This window comes from Oryza glaberrima, chromosome 1 (genome assembly GCF_000147395.1).
Source record: "Oryza glaberrima chromosome 1, OglaRS2, whole genome shotgun sequence".
NCBI lineage: Eukaryota > Viridiplantae > Streptophyta > Magnoliopsida > Poales > Poaceae > Oryza > Oryza glaberrima.
Genome location: NC_068326.1, coordinates 7,993,518 through 8,010,838, shown reverse-complemented (window position 1 = coordinate 8,010,838; position 17,321 = coordinate 7,993,518). Strand labels below are relative to the sequence as shown.

The window sequence follows — 17,321 nt, the reverse complement described above, 5'->3', positions numbered from 1 at the left end:
AGAGAGCTTAAATTTTATCTTAAAAAACTATAAATGGGTACATCTGTCACATTAGGTTTAGACCAAATCCACATAATTGTCACATAATCATAACCATATGGGACTATTCTTTTGCTAAAAAAACACTTTCTTGGTAGATGGTTCCATCGCTGTTGCGTTCAAAAAAGGCAAAGAAATCTTGTAGCCGTTGCACTCTACTATACTTGTCCACCGAGTCGCAAGACGGGGACTTCGTATTAATATGGAGAAAAGCGAAGGATCCATCCCAAAAAAAAGCACAACCCGAAGACGAAAAAAAAAAAGTTTGAAAAAACTACGCCGAAACGGAACGCCCCAAAACTCCAAAACTAGCCGATCGAGCGCCAATCTCAAATCTAAATCCCGCTCTCTCTCTCTCTCTCTCCCCCCATTCCTCCGCCTCAAATCGCAAACCCTAGCCGTCGCCGTCGACGAGAGGTCGACGAGAAGAGGAGGAGGAGAAGCTGCTGCTAGTGCTGGTGGTGGTGGTGGTGGTGCTCCGCCATGAACAACTTCCACGTCTACGAGGCCATCGGCCGCGGCAAGCACTCGGTAACCCCCCTCTCCGCCTTCCTCTCCTCGTCTTCCCTGTGTACCCCGCGCCTCGGATCCGCTCGGATTGGGTGCAGATGGGTGAGATTTCTGAATTGTTTTTGGTGTTTTTTTTTTTTTTGGGTGCGGTGGTCCGGAAGACGGTGTACAAGGGGCGGAAGAAGAAGAGCATCGAGTACTTCGCCGTCAAGAGCGTCGACAAGTCGCAGCGGTCCAAGGTCCTCAATGAGGTGAGCGCGGCGCCGTCGTCTCCCTGCTCTTTCATCAGTAGTAGCTGGTAGGCATGCGCCGCCGCGATTTTTTGGGGGGGATATTTTGAATCGGAGGGCTTGGCTCCTGGCGGGCCTGGTTAATTTGGTCCGTGAAATGGTTCTTGTAGTGATTTGATTTGCGCGCGCCAATGGATTTCCCGGAAGCAAATCGTGATATGATATCCAAGATTGATTTGATAGTTTCGGTGACTGTTTTAGACTGTGTGGATGCCGTGGTTTTCGTTAACAGCTGTTTTCTGGGCATGCATTCCTGCTTCTGCAGAGTGCAGAGTTTCCTTGTAAGCTGATGTTGTTTCAATGGGCAGAATGTATACATTGTTCGTTATATAGTAATCTTGGTGTACTAGTGGATTGCTTTTTATTTCATGGGAAAAAGCACTTTACATGCTTAAGCTGGGATGCTGTTTAGATTTTGATTTCCTGATAATTGTGCGAAACAGTCTTTCTTATAGCCATTTCTAGAGAAGATGAAATGAGGCAAGACAAGTTACATTTGGTGCGCTGTCAAATGTTGTGTTATTTGGTCAGGAATGTACCTTTTTTTTTGTTTACGTACGTGTGTACTTATTGGATGTCTCTTTGAGCAAAGTGCTTAAGAGAAGATCAGTAGTTTAGGTAATATTTTTCTGGATAGAAGATGAGCACATGTTCTAGTCTTCGATTAAAAAAAAAATCTTTTAGCTAGCATGGTAAGAAAAATAGTTAATGAGCCTGAGGAATGATGATGTCTGCTTACTCCACTAATAGTACTTTTGAACTTTTCTTTGCAGGTCCGAATGCTTCATTCCTTAGATCATCCGAATGTTCTGAAATTTTACTCATGGTACGTTTCTAGGGGACTATTGTTGACCTATTTATTCATGTTGGCAGATCTTGCGGTGCAATAATGGCAAGCAGTTCACTTTTTAGAACAATAATGACATGTATAGTCTGGCAGTTTGGTTGCAATCATCGTTATTGTTCCCTTAACATTCTACTACAAACCATACTTATGCCTGTACCTGTTGTACCAGGTACGAAACCTCAGCTCATTTTTGGTTAATACTGGAGTACTGCGTTGGTGGAGACCTAAAGGGCTTGCTTGAGCAGGTATCTTGCTTGTCAGTTTAAGCAGCATTCCATTTTCTAGTTCAAAGCATTCTGTCTGCTGTTTACTTGTATAATAGCACACGTTTGTATTTGATTTGCATTTGCTTCATTTACAAGTATTTCTCTCTCTCTCTCTCTGCATGCTGAGATGTCTTTTGTTTGCTCCTTAAGAAATAAAAAAAGAAAACCATATGTTCATTATTTTTTAGCTTATAGCTGGTACTCCTTCCATCCCAAAATATAACAACTTCTTCACCTACACTCTCTTCTTAACCAATCACAACCTTCCCCATTTAATTTCTCTATTTACTTTCTCTTCTCATTTCTCAACCAATCACAACATCCCCTCCCCCCACCCCCCAATCTTCATTTGGGTTTAACCCTAAAACTTCTTATATTTTGGGATGGAGGTAGTAGAATGGAAGGAAAATTCATTGTCAAACTGACAGGTTAAAAACTTTTGCTTTGGCTGTCTATTTATGTACATGTTGTCACATTTAAGTATGCTCTAATATTTAGTATTTTGTATCCAAATTTTTAGTATTTTGTGTTAGTATATTTGCATATGAACATTTTACATTTCTTCAATGACCTGCAGGATAAGAAGCTGCCTGAAAATTCTATACATGACCTGGCTTATGATCTCGTGAAAGCTCTTCAGTAAAGTTTCTTTCCTTGTTTATTATTTCTACTGTATGATGTGTGAAATCTTATTTGTCAAAACAATTTGGACTTTAGGTTCTTGCATTCACAAGGAATTATATACTGTGATCTGAAACCATCAAATGTTTTACTTGATGAATCTGGGTGCATGAAGGTACTTACTGGATCAAATAATTCATACAGTGAGGCAATAGCTTGTAACTAACGATATACATTTCTTTAATTTTCTAGCTGTGCGATTTTGGATTAGCAAGGCGTTTGAAAGACATAGAGAAGACCAATCCTGGAGATGTGAGCTTCCATTTTCCTTTTGTATCTCATTTCATTTCCTTGTGTTTCCATCTACATTTGATTATTTTCCCAGCTTAATTTCTCCTTGTGTAGGTGCCGCAACCTTTGAAGGGGACTCCATGTTATATGGCTCCTGAGTTGTTCCAAGAGGGAGGAGTGCATTCATACGCTTCAGATTTCTGGGCACTTGGTTGTGTATTGTATGAATGCTATTCAGGAAGGCCCCCTTTTGTGGCTAATGAATTTACCCAGCTAGTCAAATCTATAATTTCAGATCCTACACCACCTTTGCCTGATAACCCATCAAGATCCTTTCAAAATCTGATCAATTGCTTACTCATGAAAGATCCTGCTGAAAGATTACAGTGGTCTGAACTATGCGAGCATCACTTTTGGAGGAGCAGAATGTCAATTATTCCTTTACCTCCTCAGCCTGCCTTTGACAACATGGTTGACCTTTCTGCTACACCATATTTAGTTGAGAGAAATGGTGATAAACCTTCTAGACAGTCCACACCACCCAAGCCCCGTGATGGCCTACGGAAGAAGGACGAAAATTCTGCTAAGGTGTTCACCCCTGTTAAGAATGTGCTAAGTGGTAAGAAAAACAATGCAAAACCTTCCTGTAAGGCTGATGGGTTGAAGGGTGTAAATATCCTCAGGATGTCTCGTGTAGCTAAGAGGAATTTGCAGAGAGAGAAAGACAAGGAGAACTACAGGCGACACCCTACAGAAGCTTCTGAGAATGATACTGAAGTTAAGATTGAAAACAATGATATGGAACTTGATTTTGGTGAAAATCCAGAAGGTGATGCGCCTGATGACAATGATGGATCAGACAATCCTGGATCCGCAGAAGATGAAAAACTTTCCACTCAAGGCACTGATGGTAATGAAGAGAACTGCATGAGTAATCAGATGGATATGCTCACAGATGAAGGCCCAGTTAAGGCTGAAACCATGATAAAAACTGAGCAGAATTGTTCAGAAAATCTTGATGTGGTGGCCACTCCACCAAGTATTTGTATGAGGAAAGCACAACGAGCAAAGACAACTTCAGGTGCCGCAGCTGGTTCTGAGCCATCCGACATCTCTGCAGCATTCTGGCATCCAACAGATCTTGCTGTTAAACCAGTTATGCCTGGTAGGAAAGGAGATAAAGCTGTAGAGACAGTCCCTATGCTTCCGTTTGAAGCTCTTCCTGCTGTTGATTATATTAAGTTGCCACGGGAACAAATGAATGCATTCAATAGTCAGATACTTCAGAGTTTAAGTGGTACTTTTCAGGTTTCTGAGAAACAGAATATCATCAAATACCTGGAGATGTTAAGCATCAATTCTGATGCTGCAAATATAATCACAAATGGTCCAATTATGCTGTTGCTTATAAAAATGCTCCGTCTGTCAAAAACTTCAGTATTGCGTGTCCAAATTGCTTCACTTATGGGATTGTTGATACGCTACTCCACTATCCTTGATATAGAGCTGGCAAGTTCAGGGATTTTTAATGCACTATCAGATGGTCTAAGGGACAAGCATGATAAGCTCCGGAGATTCTGTATGGCAACACTAGGAGAATTACTGTTCTACATTTCTACTCAATCTGATCAAGATACCAAAGAAATCAATGCCCAAGAATCCCCTTTGAAGGATAACAGGGCCACAGCTTCTTGGCAGGTCAGAAACTCAAAATGATGAGTATGTTATGTCTGCATGCTTAGTAATTTATCTGCATGTTGTTGGGTCATATGCTTAGGCTATCTTATATAGTAACCTGCAGTTAGAAGATCAATGGCAAGTTACTGGTGCTAGAAATATCTAAGAGCTTTTACTGATTCAATCTGATTCCTGCATGGAACGTAGGTGCCTTGCTCACTTATGTGTGACGCTTGTTGGGAAGTGTTCTTGGTGGGAAGGGTCATTTGACCCTTTCTTTGTAAATATTTCTCTCTTCTCAATGGAATGACGCTTAGTTCTGCGTTTTAGAAAAAAAAAAAGAATTGGAAGCTTCTTTCAGTTGAAAGTATATAGTGCATTATTGAATTTTCACATAACCACATAATCACACTGCCCACCTTCATAACTATTACTATAATATATGGACTAAATTATGTTTATATACATGCTCTTTTCTTTGATTTTGTGTCTATGCACATGTTTATTGTTAGTCAAACCTGTATGATTTTACAGAAAACCACATACCAATCCTGTTCAATGGCTAACCTAATCAGGAGTGATTCAAATTACATCTATCCTTTAGTTTTAGTGATTGTATGTCCATGAATTGAGGGTGGATCTCTTTGTCAATTTCTGTTTCTGCAACTTGATAACCTTGCTCTCGCATATAGGTTGAACTTTCCTCTCCAAATGGCCTGATCAACTTAAGGGACATAATTCCATACCAATTTTCTTTCAAGTGTTTTAACCTGCTTTCCTTTTAATGGCTATATTCTTGTATTTGTGGAACCATATATAGGTGAGCTATGTAATAGTGTTAATGAATTAATGAGACCTTTACTTTCATATCTTACTGGTCAAGTAGTATATATATCATATATATGTACATACATGTGAGGAATCCTTTTCTCTTGATTCACAACTATGACATTAATTTTTGTGTTTTATTAATGATTTTACTTTGCAAGTTGTGCAGGTTCCAAGTTCTGTAATTGCTCTGGTGTCATCAATCTTGCGTAAAGGTGAAGATGATCTAGCCCAGCTTTATGCTTTACGAACCATTGATAACATCTGTAGCCAAGGGACAGATTGGACTTCACGTTTCGCTTCCCAAGATGTAATCAGTCACCTGTGCTACATCTATAGAGCAACTGGTAAGCAGGAGAATACAAGACTTATCGCAGGATCTTGTTTGGCACGCTTAGCTCGCTTCAGCTCATCTTGTATTCATTTAATACTGGAGAGGCTGGCCTTCAAGGATATCGCATGCACACTCATTAAAGGCAATTCACGTGAGCAGCAGATCAGTTTGAATCTTCTGAATTCAGCACTAGTTAACAGCCAAATCATACCAACCATGAACCGCTACATTCAGTCGTTAACAGAAGAGAAGCAGTTGGTTCCTGGACTCATCTCTCTTATTGAACAGGGAACTGATGTTCTGCGTGGCAAAACTCTTCTATTTGTTGCTCTTCTTTGCAAGAACAGTCGAAGATGGCTTCCTCATTTCTTTTGCAATGCAAAACTACTATCAGCAGTTGATAGATTGGGAAAGGAGAAGGAAGGCTTCATTCATCAATGCACAGAAGCATTTGTGCAGTTGGTTGCTTCATTGGTCCCAGGCGTCCTTGACACTGTCTCTAGTGATATACAACAGGTTATGGGAGGCAAGCGTCATGGAGCTGCTACTGCTTTAACTGGACGAGCTCATCCAAAGAGCATAATTCATTTGTTTCCTGTTATCCTTCATCTTCTTGGGAGTGTTTCATTCAATCACAGAGTTGTGACGAGCCATGTATTGCTTCAGTTGGCAAATCTTATGAAAATTTTGGAAGCACCATTTCAGGTATGATCTAAGAACTTCACGCACGGTTATGCCATGATGAAAAAACATGACGACCACATTCATTTTGTAACTGCACTTAAGTGTCAAATCAATCCCATCCTTTGTTTTGATGCTGCGCTGTAGCTCTTGCCTTAACAGTTTTGCATTACTACTGTATTTTTTAACATATCTTGACCTTATCTGATTATTTACGTGTATCTTATACATCCAGGCTCGGGATGATTTTCAAATGACACTATTGAGGGTTCTGGAGGCAGCCACGGAGGAGCCTTCTGTTATACTTAATGAGCACAAAATATTCACAAGTCGAATCCTTCCAAGCTTATCCGTCTTGTACAAGGGCAATAAAGATGGTGATGCCAGATTCCTATGTTTAAAGATACTGTCCGATGTGATGATTGTGATCTTCAGTGACTCTTCATTGACGTCTAATGAGCAAACAGTATCTGACCTGGAAAAGATCTCTCAGAAGTATTTTCTCCCCATGTATCCATCATTTGCAGAGGATGAAGATCCAATACCTATATATGCCCAGAAACTTCTGGTAATGCTGATGGAGCATGATTATGTTAAGGTTTCTGATATTCTCAATGAAGCAACAGTATCCCGGTGCTTTGAATTTTTGCTAGGAGATTTGTCTAATGCAAATGTAAGTAATGTCAAGCTTTGCTTTGCACTGGCATCTGCTCCCGATATGGACACCGACATTCTTTCTCAGCTTCAAGTTGTCAGAAGAATAGGGAACCTGCTGGAGTTTGTGACTGCAAAAGATATGGATGATTTTCTTGAACCAACCTTGGAACTTTGCAGAGCATTCATTATCCGTGGCATCGGCAGCGACAAATTTGTGGCCCTTTCCAAAGAGCCTGCACTCCTTGTTGATAGTGCCTTCAGCATGAGCATTGCTGTCGATCAACAATCATGCGTCATGGATATATGCGACTTTGGTGGCAACATGGGCATTTTCCTTGACCTAGTTGGAAGTTCAGATCCACATATAAGCGATTTGGCATCAGACTGCTTGGTGCTGTTACTCAAAGCAGCACCTCGGGAGGCTACGGTGGGCTTGCTGACCAATCTTCCTAAACTGAGTGTTGTTCTGGACCTGCTGAAGCATGGCACCTGCCTAAGGCTGACTCGCCTGCTGTATTGCCTGGCCTTCTCCTGCAGGCAATATCTAGCGCACGGAATGATCGTGTCGATATCTTTGTCAGCCTTGATGCGAGTAGAAGCACTCGTGTCGACATTCAAGGGTTCACATGATGGCCGCCTTGCTGACGCCGCCTCATATTTGGGCGCTGAACTGCAGCGTTTACCTCGCTGTGGTTGAGCCGAAGTTTGGTCAGGTGCTGGCTTGGTTGGCATTGTGCAAGTGATGTTCATAGCGATCATAAGAGAGGGCTTTTGGCCTTGTGTTTCTTCACCGTTTCTTGCACCAAGCTATGATCATGGGTTCTCACCATCCGATGCCCCCTTACATGCCACGAAGTGATGACTGATGAACCATCCGATTGGCTGTGTGATCATTTATCTATATGCAACGTGGAGCTACTGTTCTTTCAGTATACCATTTCTGGCCAAATCTGGAGAGGCAGCTGGTGGCCAAAACCCTTCCTGTATTTCCCCTGTGCCAATATTGGTTGGCGTTTCATCGGTTTTCAGTTTTTCACCATGTAATGCTGTAGAGTTTCATAGCCCTTAAAATCATGTATATTTGTACACTCCCTTTTACTTTACCAAGCAACGGGGTGGAAATTTATTGTTATGAATGCCTGTAAAGCTCTTTGATTCTGTGAACCAACAGGACTATATTGGAGCCTGGCGCTATCAACCTAGCTGCCACTGTCTAATGGTCCCTTTTGGAGTACTAGATAATTCCAGTGTTCTCGGTTAGGAAAATCTACGGTGATTATATGATCATTACTGGCCAACTTTTCTCTTGTGAGTTTTGATCATACCATTTTTTCAGATATGCTATTTGACGTACATGATTCCTCTTTCTATAACACGACAATAATAATGTTCTAAGAACATAGCTAATGCATTTTTCCCGTCATCTCCCTTATCACGTTTGTGTAAAAGTTACGAATAACAAAGTTAAGACAACAAAGATCAGACAAGAAGTTGGCTTTCATGTTTGAACCCTGTCCACCTCTTTTTGCCGTTCTGCATACGTGTGGTGTGTGGAGCAGCAGAAGACGGCGACTCTGAAATCTGACCATATAATGCATCTTCCAGGTCTTTATTATATATGTGTCCTATATATCTCAAGATCAAAGATGACGAGAGTACAGTTGAATTGATCTCGTCTCCATCCCCAGAATATAACTTTTTGACATAGGCAGGTCTTTTCTCCCTCATTTGCACTGCATCTTCCACACATTTGTTTGTTTCCACAATTCGACTGATTTTTTTTCTTCTTCACAAAACTGGTCCTTGAGAATGACCTGACCTGTGGTTACAAGAGTTGAATAGAATCAACTGAGAGCGACTTGTGGTAGAAAATATTTGTATTTTTAGTTGATTTAGTTTGAACTGGAGTGACAAATGGCCATTAAGAAAGATGAATAAAATCTAGGGAGAGCTTCTTTGTCCACGGTAGTTCAGTAACCGTGCCTAGTGAAATTTCGTCCACAATTTGACTCATAAATTAAGCCAGTGAAGTCCAGGCCGTGTATTTGGTATACAAACGTTGAGCCTTAATTTGGACTGATCACTTGACCAATCGTCCATTAACCACAGATTCTTATTGTATTATATCAGCAAAAGCTTCCAACTTTACGCAGCGCGGGCGTTGGATCACGCATGTCCATTAAATTAGTTTGTTAATCACGATTAATTAGCTATTTTTTTCACGAACGCGCAAAATGATTGCGCGTCTATATATTAGAATAAAAAGAGTTTTAGTTACACACCACAATCAACCAGACTGACTTATGCTAGAGGAAGGAAGAAAAAGCAAAAGAAGAAAAAACTGAAGCTTAGAGAAACTACGACGGCTAAAAACAGACTCCAAGCAACGCGAAGGGGCTAAGCCACGCTAGACTCCCAACAAATCCCCAAAAATGGCGACGCCAGCTAAAGACCACATATGGCCCTCCGCATGGACGGACTTCAGAACCACTAGGACCGAAGAGAGAACCACTGGGACGATTAATTAGCTATGGTAGGGATCGATCAAGATCAAACGCAGGGTATATGTTTGTTCAAGCGTGCTTTGCACCATATATTTTTGTAATTACAACTCGATCTCATGTCATCTTTTTTTAGATGATTTTTCTTTTTTACATTTTTTATGATGTCAACGGTGTGACATAATGAGGATTGTATACGCACATGCCACCGGATTTAATTTCTTCAAGCCGTTGTTGCAACTTGCCTATGTGCTATGAAATTTGTGATAATAATAATCGTACCACACCAACCTTTTTCTCCATAATAATACATGATAATTAATTAGCTACGTCCTTGTCAAATTGCTAGGGGAGTGATTTTTCTTGGCGATTTCATGTGATCCATGAATACAAAAGAACAGTTATTTAGACAGGTGTAAATAAATAAAAGAGACGTGTGGTCCATGAGACTGACAAGTTACAAGTGGAAAGATCCACAAGAAATTTATTTTCTCCATTTCTCTAAATTTAATAAACACCTGGAAAGATTTCCTCTCCAATTTTTTTTTTTTTAAAAACAGCTGGAAGTATGTTTAGATTTGTCTCGAATCAAACACCAATCAACTTTTTTTTCTTGATGACTATACTTGTACTTGTTATGTTCGGTGAACTGGCCTCTATCAAGAGTGATTTTGTCCATACACACACTAAAAAAAAACTCTTTCAAAGTATAAACTACCAACTACATATAATCTCCAATGAAATCTTCCCACTATCTAGGTTTGATATGTCAATGAACAGTTCCCACAATTCAGCCCGGAATTGAAATACCACCAAACTCGAGCAAAAACCAACCAAAACGCCGTACCATTTCGTCACACGGTTAGACCACAACCACTACGTGATCACACACCATAAAATACACTAACCACGCATCACCTAACTGCAAAAAACGTGTTTTACTTTTGCTAATCACATAATTTTATTGCTAATCGAGATTACCAATTTAGTTAAAACTAACTGGACTTGGTTCTGGAAGTTGACCCAGAAAGAGAGACAGAAAGCATCCATTCTCTCACACACACCTCGATAAGTCGATATAAATAGAGTAAGATGATTAGTGTAGAGAGAGATCATTATTAGCATTCGATCTGCTTCTTCGCCATCGAAGTAATTAATCAAATCGGAGGAGATCATTAGCAAATTATCAGCTTGGCTTCATGGGGAAGGTGTGCCTTCTCGTCATCGACGAGAACCTCTTCAATGGCATCCTCCTCGTCGCCATCGTCGTCATCATGTTCATGCTGCTCGCCGGCGGCGGCGCGCCGCCGCCGCGCCGCCGCGGCTTCTGCGTGTACTGACTGACCGGCCGGCGAGTGAAACCATGAACAACACTGCAGGTGCAGGTCGAGCTTGATTTCTAAGCTTTTAGTTCTTGTGTTTTTTTTTCTCCTTTTTTTTTCTTTTTCTTTTGTCCGTGCGATGAAGCTAGCTCGTGATTTCTTCTTCTTCATGTTTTCGGGAGTAATTAATTAACGTGTTCTTGTGTAGAAATATATGTGAAGGATTTTCTGTTTGATCAGGGCATGTCTTGGAGGACTTTGCAGTTCATAAAAGTTGAGTTGTTGGTGGCAAGTGGCAACGGTGGTCTCTCTGTAGAATTGTTGTGTAATTTGTATCAATATATATTGTATATAGTAACAACGGATATTTATTTGAGATTCATTGCATCTTACAGGCTTATGGGTTAGTTACTTTGTATTGATTTCTTTGAATAATAGTGGTTTATGTGACCCAACTGTTAACGATAAAATTTGATTTTTTACATCAACACCAACATAAACCACTTCTCCTTCTGTACCAAAATATAAACAATTTTAAATGAATGTGACACATCTACTGTGAATCTGGATAAATTTTATATCTATATCCGTAGTACTAGAATATGTCACATTTATCCGAAATCTTTTATAATTTGGGATGGATGGAGTATTATTGAATAACAGTTGTTTGTGTGATCTCCTAGAAGTAATACACGGTTCATGTGTTATTTTTTATGAGCGGTTTTCTCTTGGTGCATAACGGTATAATGCATTTTGATGTGTTCCATAGAGCTGCTAGCTCTACAATGATCGTTTGGTGAAAAAGGTTTTGTCATTTGATGAGTTTATAGCAAGTTTTCGTTCAAAAGAAAAAGAGAAGTTTCATAGCTAAGTCCGACCACAGATTTCCACGTCGTTTTCACGAGCGAGCAATTGATTAAATTAATTAATGGGAAAATTTGAACCATGCCACATAAATTTTGTAAAATTTGATTAATTCGTGTAGTTTGACACTACCTCCATTTCTAAATATTTGATACCATTAACTTTTTAACACATGTTTGACTGCTCATCTTATTTTATTTTTTTTATAAAATATGTAAAACTATATGTATGCATATAAGTATATTTAACAATAAATCAAATGATAGGAAAATAATTAATAATTACTTAAATTTTTTGAATAAGACAAACGGTCAAACATATTTAAAAAAGTCAACGGCGTCAAATACTCCCTCCGTATTTTAATGTATGACGCCATTGACTTTTCAACCAACGTTTAACCATTCGTTTTATTTAAAATTTTTGTGCAAATATAAAAATATTTATGTCGTGCTTAAAGAATATTTGATAACGAATCAAGTCACAATAAAATAAATGATAATTACATAAATTTTTTGAATAAGACGAACGGTCAAACGTTAGAAAAAAAGTCAACGGCGTCATTAGAATATAGAGTATAATGTAATGACAGATTAAGCAAATTAAGAATCGTCCACTGCTCCGTCGTCAATCCACATGCGAAAAACCAGTGTTTTTACAGCGATTCCCTGACTGATTCACAGCCTCTGCTGGTTACACCTACCTTTTTTTTTCCTTTACTTTAATAGCTAAATGGTTTTGTGATAATTATTGGAGGCTACAAACAAATTCATTGACTATTATAAAGTTGAAAAAAATGATTTAAAACAGTTTGTAAAGGAATTTGTTTATAGAAAGTTTTTGCATGACAAGGATGAATAGCAACAGCTCTGAAACAAACACTGCAGAGGAACAGATCTCCTTCCACACTGCATGCCTGTTATGCAAAGCATCACCATTCAGCATCTCTCCTCATCTCTTTGTTTTTTTTTCACAAATCTATCACACATTTACCTGTGCTGCATGATGAGAACAGAGAATTGCAAGGGAGAGTTAACACCAAGAATCATCTGAAAAATGTATAAGCTGTAGCACTTATGGTACCAGCTCATGTACATGGATTCACAAGAGACATCCAACTACAGAAAAGAAATATATGTATGCTCTGCATCTGCCACTTCTGTTATGAGGGGGTTATTTACATGTACATATCCCCTCCTGCGACTTTAACCTATAGAAGCTAAATTATCTATATGATGAGAAATAAGAATCCATGTATGTAGTGAAACAAGTCTGGATGTAAATTTAGTAGACTTCACCGGTGAAATCTCCCAAGCGCTCACTCTGGTGTAGGTCCACAGAAGAACTCACTGATCATTATTATTCGCTATCGTCTTCTAACAGTTATTATTCGGTCCGCGGTTTCTTCAAAACGTATGCAATCTGTGGCATACCTTGTCAATTCTGTTCCTATGATCAAATGAAGCTAGCAGCGAGAAGCTTTTCGTTGATTACCGCATTTTGCTCGTCTTCTCTTGACGTCTCCAAGCCTCGACCCATACATTTGCCTCTGCAAGCGCACGCTCTCTATCAGCGCCGTTCGGGGTAACTCTGCCCCTTCCCAGTCGATGCGAACTGCTCCGGCAATTCTCCTTGACTTCTTGTACCATGTGATCCGTCCCGGCAAGCGGTGGCATATGAACTCCATGTTGACTGGGCAAGGAAGTGTCTTGGTTAATCTGATTATCCAGCACTCTTGGTACAGAAGGGCCAGGCAGGGTATGGCGAGCAGCAGTGTTCTGACTTTCATGTGTTTGTGATGCTAAATAAGAGAGAGCAACAGCAACCTCCCTAATGGAAGGGCGGTTCTTCGCTTTCTCCTGCAGACACATTGCTGCAATAGCCAAAGCCTGGAACAGACCCCTTTTCGGGAAGTGGCCGTGTAATGAGGGGTCCGCCATCTTTGGAAATTTCCTTTGGTCTTTGAACAATGGACGAGCCTGCAGACAAATAGAACATTTAACATTAAAAACATAATAGTATTCAAGGGATCAAATGATGAAAAAGGGACAGATCCAATTTAGTAGGACACCCAATAAGTTAGATGAACGGTCATTTAACTGCTACTGAGAGGGTATGTTAAGAAACAGATAAGATTCATTTCCTAGAACGAGGAAACTCCTGGACACACAAGATTGAGACATTTACTTCCTGTTCCATAGGCATTAGGATGCATACAGGGAGGTTAATTAATAATATAATTTACTTTGTTCTCAGAACATAGCTCACACTATATATTTGAAAAGGTGTACATAGCACCAGTACCCCCACCCTTGCACCGTTAATTAAATGTTACTAACTTCGACCAAATACCATTTTTGATCCTTATCCACACAGCACAATGTTGTTAATGATAGCTGTAGTATAAAAATTAATCACAGAAGAAAATGTATTGTAGCATTTTCTATAATTCCAGTACGCCATTATTGTTTCAATGTTGCCCTTTAAACAATACATCTTTTATCCTCATTTTGTTTTTCTTTGTGAAAATATGATCATTGTGACCTTTCGTAACATTCTGGTATTGATAGAAACATACCCATGCAACCAAGTCTTGTTCATCAGGTGGCCGATTGCTGTCAAGCGCTCTTCGTCCAGTAATTAGCTCAAGAAAGACCACACCAAAACTATAAATGTCAGATTTGATCGTAAGCTTTCCAGTAGAGAGGTACTCAGGAGCACAATAACCATGTGTCCCCATGACACGAGTTGTCACATGAGTCTTATCACCAACAGGACCAAGTTTAGCAAGTCCAAAGTCAGACAACTTTGCATTATACCCTTCGCCAAGAAGAATGTTTGACGGTTTAATATCCCGGTAAATAACTGCTGGAATGGCCTCATCATGCAGATACTCCAAACCAGCAGCTGCATCAGCAGCAATCTTCATCCGTGTTGTCCAATCTAGTGGTTCTTGGCCGGGTCTGAGATCTGTAAAAAGCATCGGCAGCAAATTTTTAACAGGGTATCCAGTAATAATACTTAAGGAAATTAAGTAGCTTACTGGAATGTAAAGAACAATTTTAATTCTTTTTGAACCATGTGGTCTAGTGGTAGAAACGGACATGAAGGGTGATAAACAGCGACATGCTGAATCTATCTCTTTATTATTGAATATACACTGCAGGGTCCTCTCGTCAAACCAAAAAAAAGAAGTGGTTATGGATGGTTATGAAAAGTTATGCCCTCGAATCCTCACTGAATTCTAGACAGATCTGCCTAAAGTTGAACATTCCATGCTAGCTTTAGCTTTTGATCAGATGCATAAGACAATGGAAACAAAACTAATCTGGATCCTAGACAGGTCTACCAAAATACTGGATAATAATTTTCAATGCCAAAAACAATAGCACCTTCATCATACATAATAAAAAGGTCAAATGATGTTTTAGCAAGGCATAGTAATAGCCATTTGAAGGTAAAAGGTTGAGATGTTTATCATTTAAAGGAATTACTTCAAGCCATCTTCAGATACAACAGATTATAATAGAAATTCAAATTTAGAAAATATGATGGATGGAACATTGAAGAAAACCAATTGTTTTCTTTGCCAAGATAGAATGCAGAAAACACACTTCGAATTCAGGGAAATCCAAAAGTACAGAAGTTGTGAACTCTTTCTATATTGAAGTTATTATGTACTATCAGCTACTGATCTTTAAAATGCTGAAAGAGGTGCCAAATTATCAGCTCTTTATTTTTTTTATTTCTTCTCACCTAGAAGACAGTTCTTTTCACCATGTTCAAGTGGTTAGATGTGCTTTAAATCACGATGATGTAACAATGAAAAATATAAAATGTTTTCTAACACAACTACAGATTCTTAGGGAACTTTCAGGTTTTTCTAGGAGCTAACAGAGGATATTATACAATTTCCAATAAAATACTAACCGTGAAGGCGGTCTTCTAGTGATCCCAATGGCATATATTCATAAATAAGCAGGCGCTGATCTCCATCCACACAGTAACCAAACAACTTGACTAAATTAGGATGATGCAAGAGACTGAGCATGAGAACCTCCACAAGGAATTCTCTGTTTCCCTGAAGCCCATTTAGATCAAGCTGTTTAACTGCAACAACCTGTGATGCAGCAAATGCTGGAACCAAATTAGAAATTTATACAAAGGGTATATAGCATAACAATACTTTCTGTTAACATCAATAGTCTAAGCATTCCCATCAATTTTGACCAAAGGAACAGTTTCTTTTATCAATATCACAAAGTATTCAAAGTAGTGTTGTTGAAAAAGCTTGTTTCATGCTCGCGGCATAGCTTGGGACTCGAAGTGCATAAGGAGTTGAGTGCTTGAGTAGAAAATACAAACCTGTCTATCATTGAGAAATGCTTTATACACACTGCCGAATCCTCCTCGGCCCAAAAGGCACTCCGTGCTGAAGTTGTTGGTAGCATCAGCAAGCTCGCGCAAAGTGAAGATCGTTGCTTCACCATGCCCCTTATTTTGCCGAATTCCAACCATATCTATCGACCCTTCAGTCTTCAGTGGGCAACTCTCTGACGACTTTGAATATTCCACTGTTATTGAGAAATTTCAAGGGAAGAAAAGAACACGTCCACTGTTAATGAAGATAGACTCGATACATCCTGAAAGAGAAACAGAATTGGAAATCGAAAACAAGAATAGTAGAAAATTAGCGATTTTCTTCGAGTCCACCCAGACTGTTTCCTTTTCTACCACAGTGTTCGTCTTCTTCATAATTTTAATTCCGCTTAAACTAATTCATGTTCTTTCTATCCTCTTCTCCCGGTGAAATTACGCACTCCAAAGTCCAAACTTACAAACAAACTTCTAATTTTGGATCCTCTCGTGTGACTTCAGATGAATTGCACAAATAATTGCTCCCACCACAAACCAAAAGGGGAAATGAGCAAACAATTGAAAAATCCTGATGGTTGACTACAATAAGTCTAGTATCTAAATAAAAAATTAAATTAATGTACAACCCCAGCCTGAATCATCCCGAACCCAACAGCACAATCATTAAGATCAATAGATCACAAATAACTCGATTCTTTTCTCCTTCCACTGCATGAAAGAAAAGCCCCTCTTATACCTGAGAGCATATTTAGCTCCACAAGAACTGCTACAAGTGACACTAACCAATCAGCACCAAACATTTCTACTCCAATTTTTAAGCAAGATTGCAAGAACATAAGAACGAATTCCAACAAAAAGAATAATTAAATCCACCTGAGCTGACTCTCTGGCCGCTTCTTGGTTCCTCATCCTCATCTCTCACCTCTTGAGGACATGGGAACAAGCACGCCAAGAAGCCCATCGCATAAATCAGGCTCAAAAAGCTCCACTAAAGACGGATCAAAAAGACAGAAAATCTCCGACTTTTAGCCGCCCCAGCAGGAGATTTCACTCCGCATAGGGGCATCGAAGGTCGCAGCAACCATCAAGAGGAGAACAAAAAATCGATTTTTTTGTTAGGACAGTCAAGGAGGAGGAGGAGAACAAAGAAGAAGCTGAAGGAGGATGGATAGGAATGGGGTGGTGGATTGCGGCCAAACCAAAAAGTCTCCACCCGCAA

At 39.5% G+C, this 17,321-nt stretch overlaps 2 protein-coding genes and 1 long non-coding RNA gene across 4 annotated transcripts; 2 read left to right on the top strand and 1 right to left on the bottom strand.

The window, feature by feature from the left end:
- The first annotated feature begins 229 nt into the window (after positions 1-229).
- On the top strand, positions 230-8,350 carry LOC127761591 (serine/threonine-protein kinase RUNKEL). Its single transcript, XM_052285904.1, has 10 exons — positions 230-570; positions 711-800; positions 1,613-1,665; positions 1,856-1,931; positions 2,530-2,591; positions 2,670-2,748; positions 2,826-2,885; positions 2,979-4,562; positions 5,539-6,408; positions 6,620-8,350. Exons 1-10 carry the CDS (start codon positions 523-525, stop codon positions 7,736-7,738), a joined length of 4,041 nt encoding a protein of 1,346 aa, XP_052141864.1. The 5' UTR covers positions 230-522; the 3' UTR covers positions 7,739-8,350.
- A 2,234-nt stretch (positions 8,351-10,584) lies between these two features.
- On the top strand, positions 10,585-11,271 carry LOC127760069 (uncharacterized). Its single transcript, XR_008015043.1, has 2 exons — positions 10,585-10,921; positions 11,073-11,271. It is a non-coding gene; the product is annotated as an uncharacterized LOC127760069 (long non-coding RNA).
- Positions 11,272-12,757: 1,486 nt separating this feature from the next.
- LOC127784169 (probable serine/threonine-protein kinase PBL7) lies at positions 12,758-17,321 on the bottom strand. Of its 2 annotated transcripts, none has more exons than XM_052311366.1 (5): positions 16,976-17,321; positions 16,091-16,299; positions 15,656-15,845; positions 14,304-14,695; positions 12,758-13,704 (listed from the first exon to the last, which is right to left on the bottom strand). In XM_052311366.1, the coding sequence occupies exons 1-5, from the start codon at positions 17,061-17,063 to the stop codon at positions 13,216-13,218; spliced, it is 1,368 nt and encodes a 455-aa protein (XP_052167326.1). In that variant the 5' UTR covers positions 17,064-17,321; the 3' UTR covers positions 12,758-13,215. The 2 variants fall into 2 exon arrangements, with proteins under 2 accessions (XP_052167326.1, XP_052167331.1); XM_052311371.1 differs by having other exon boundaries at positions 16,091-16,368; positions 16,976-17,320.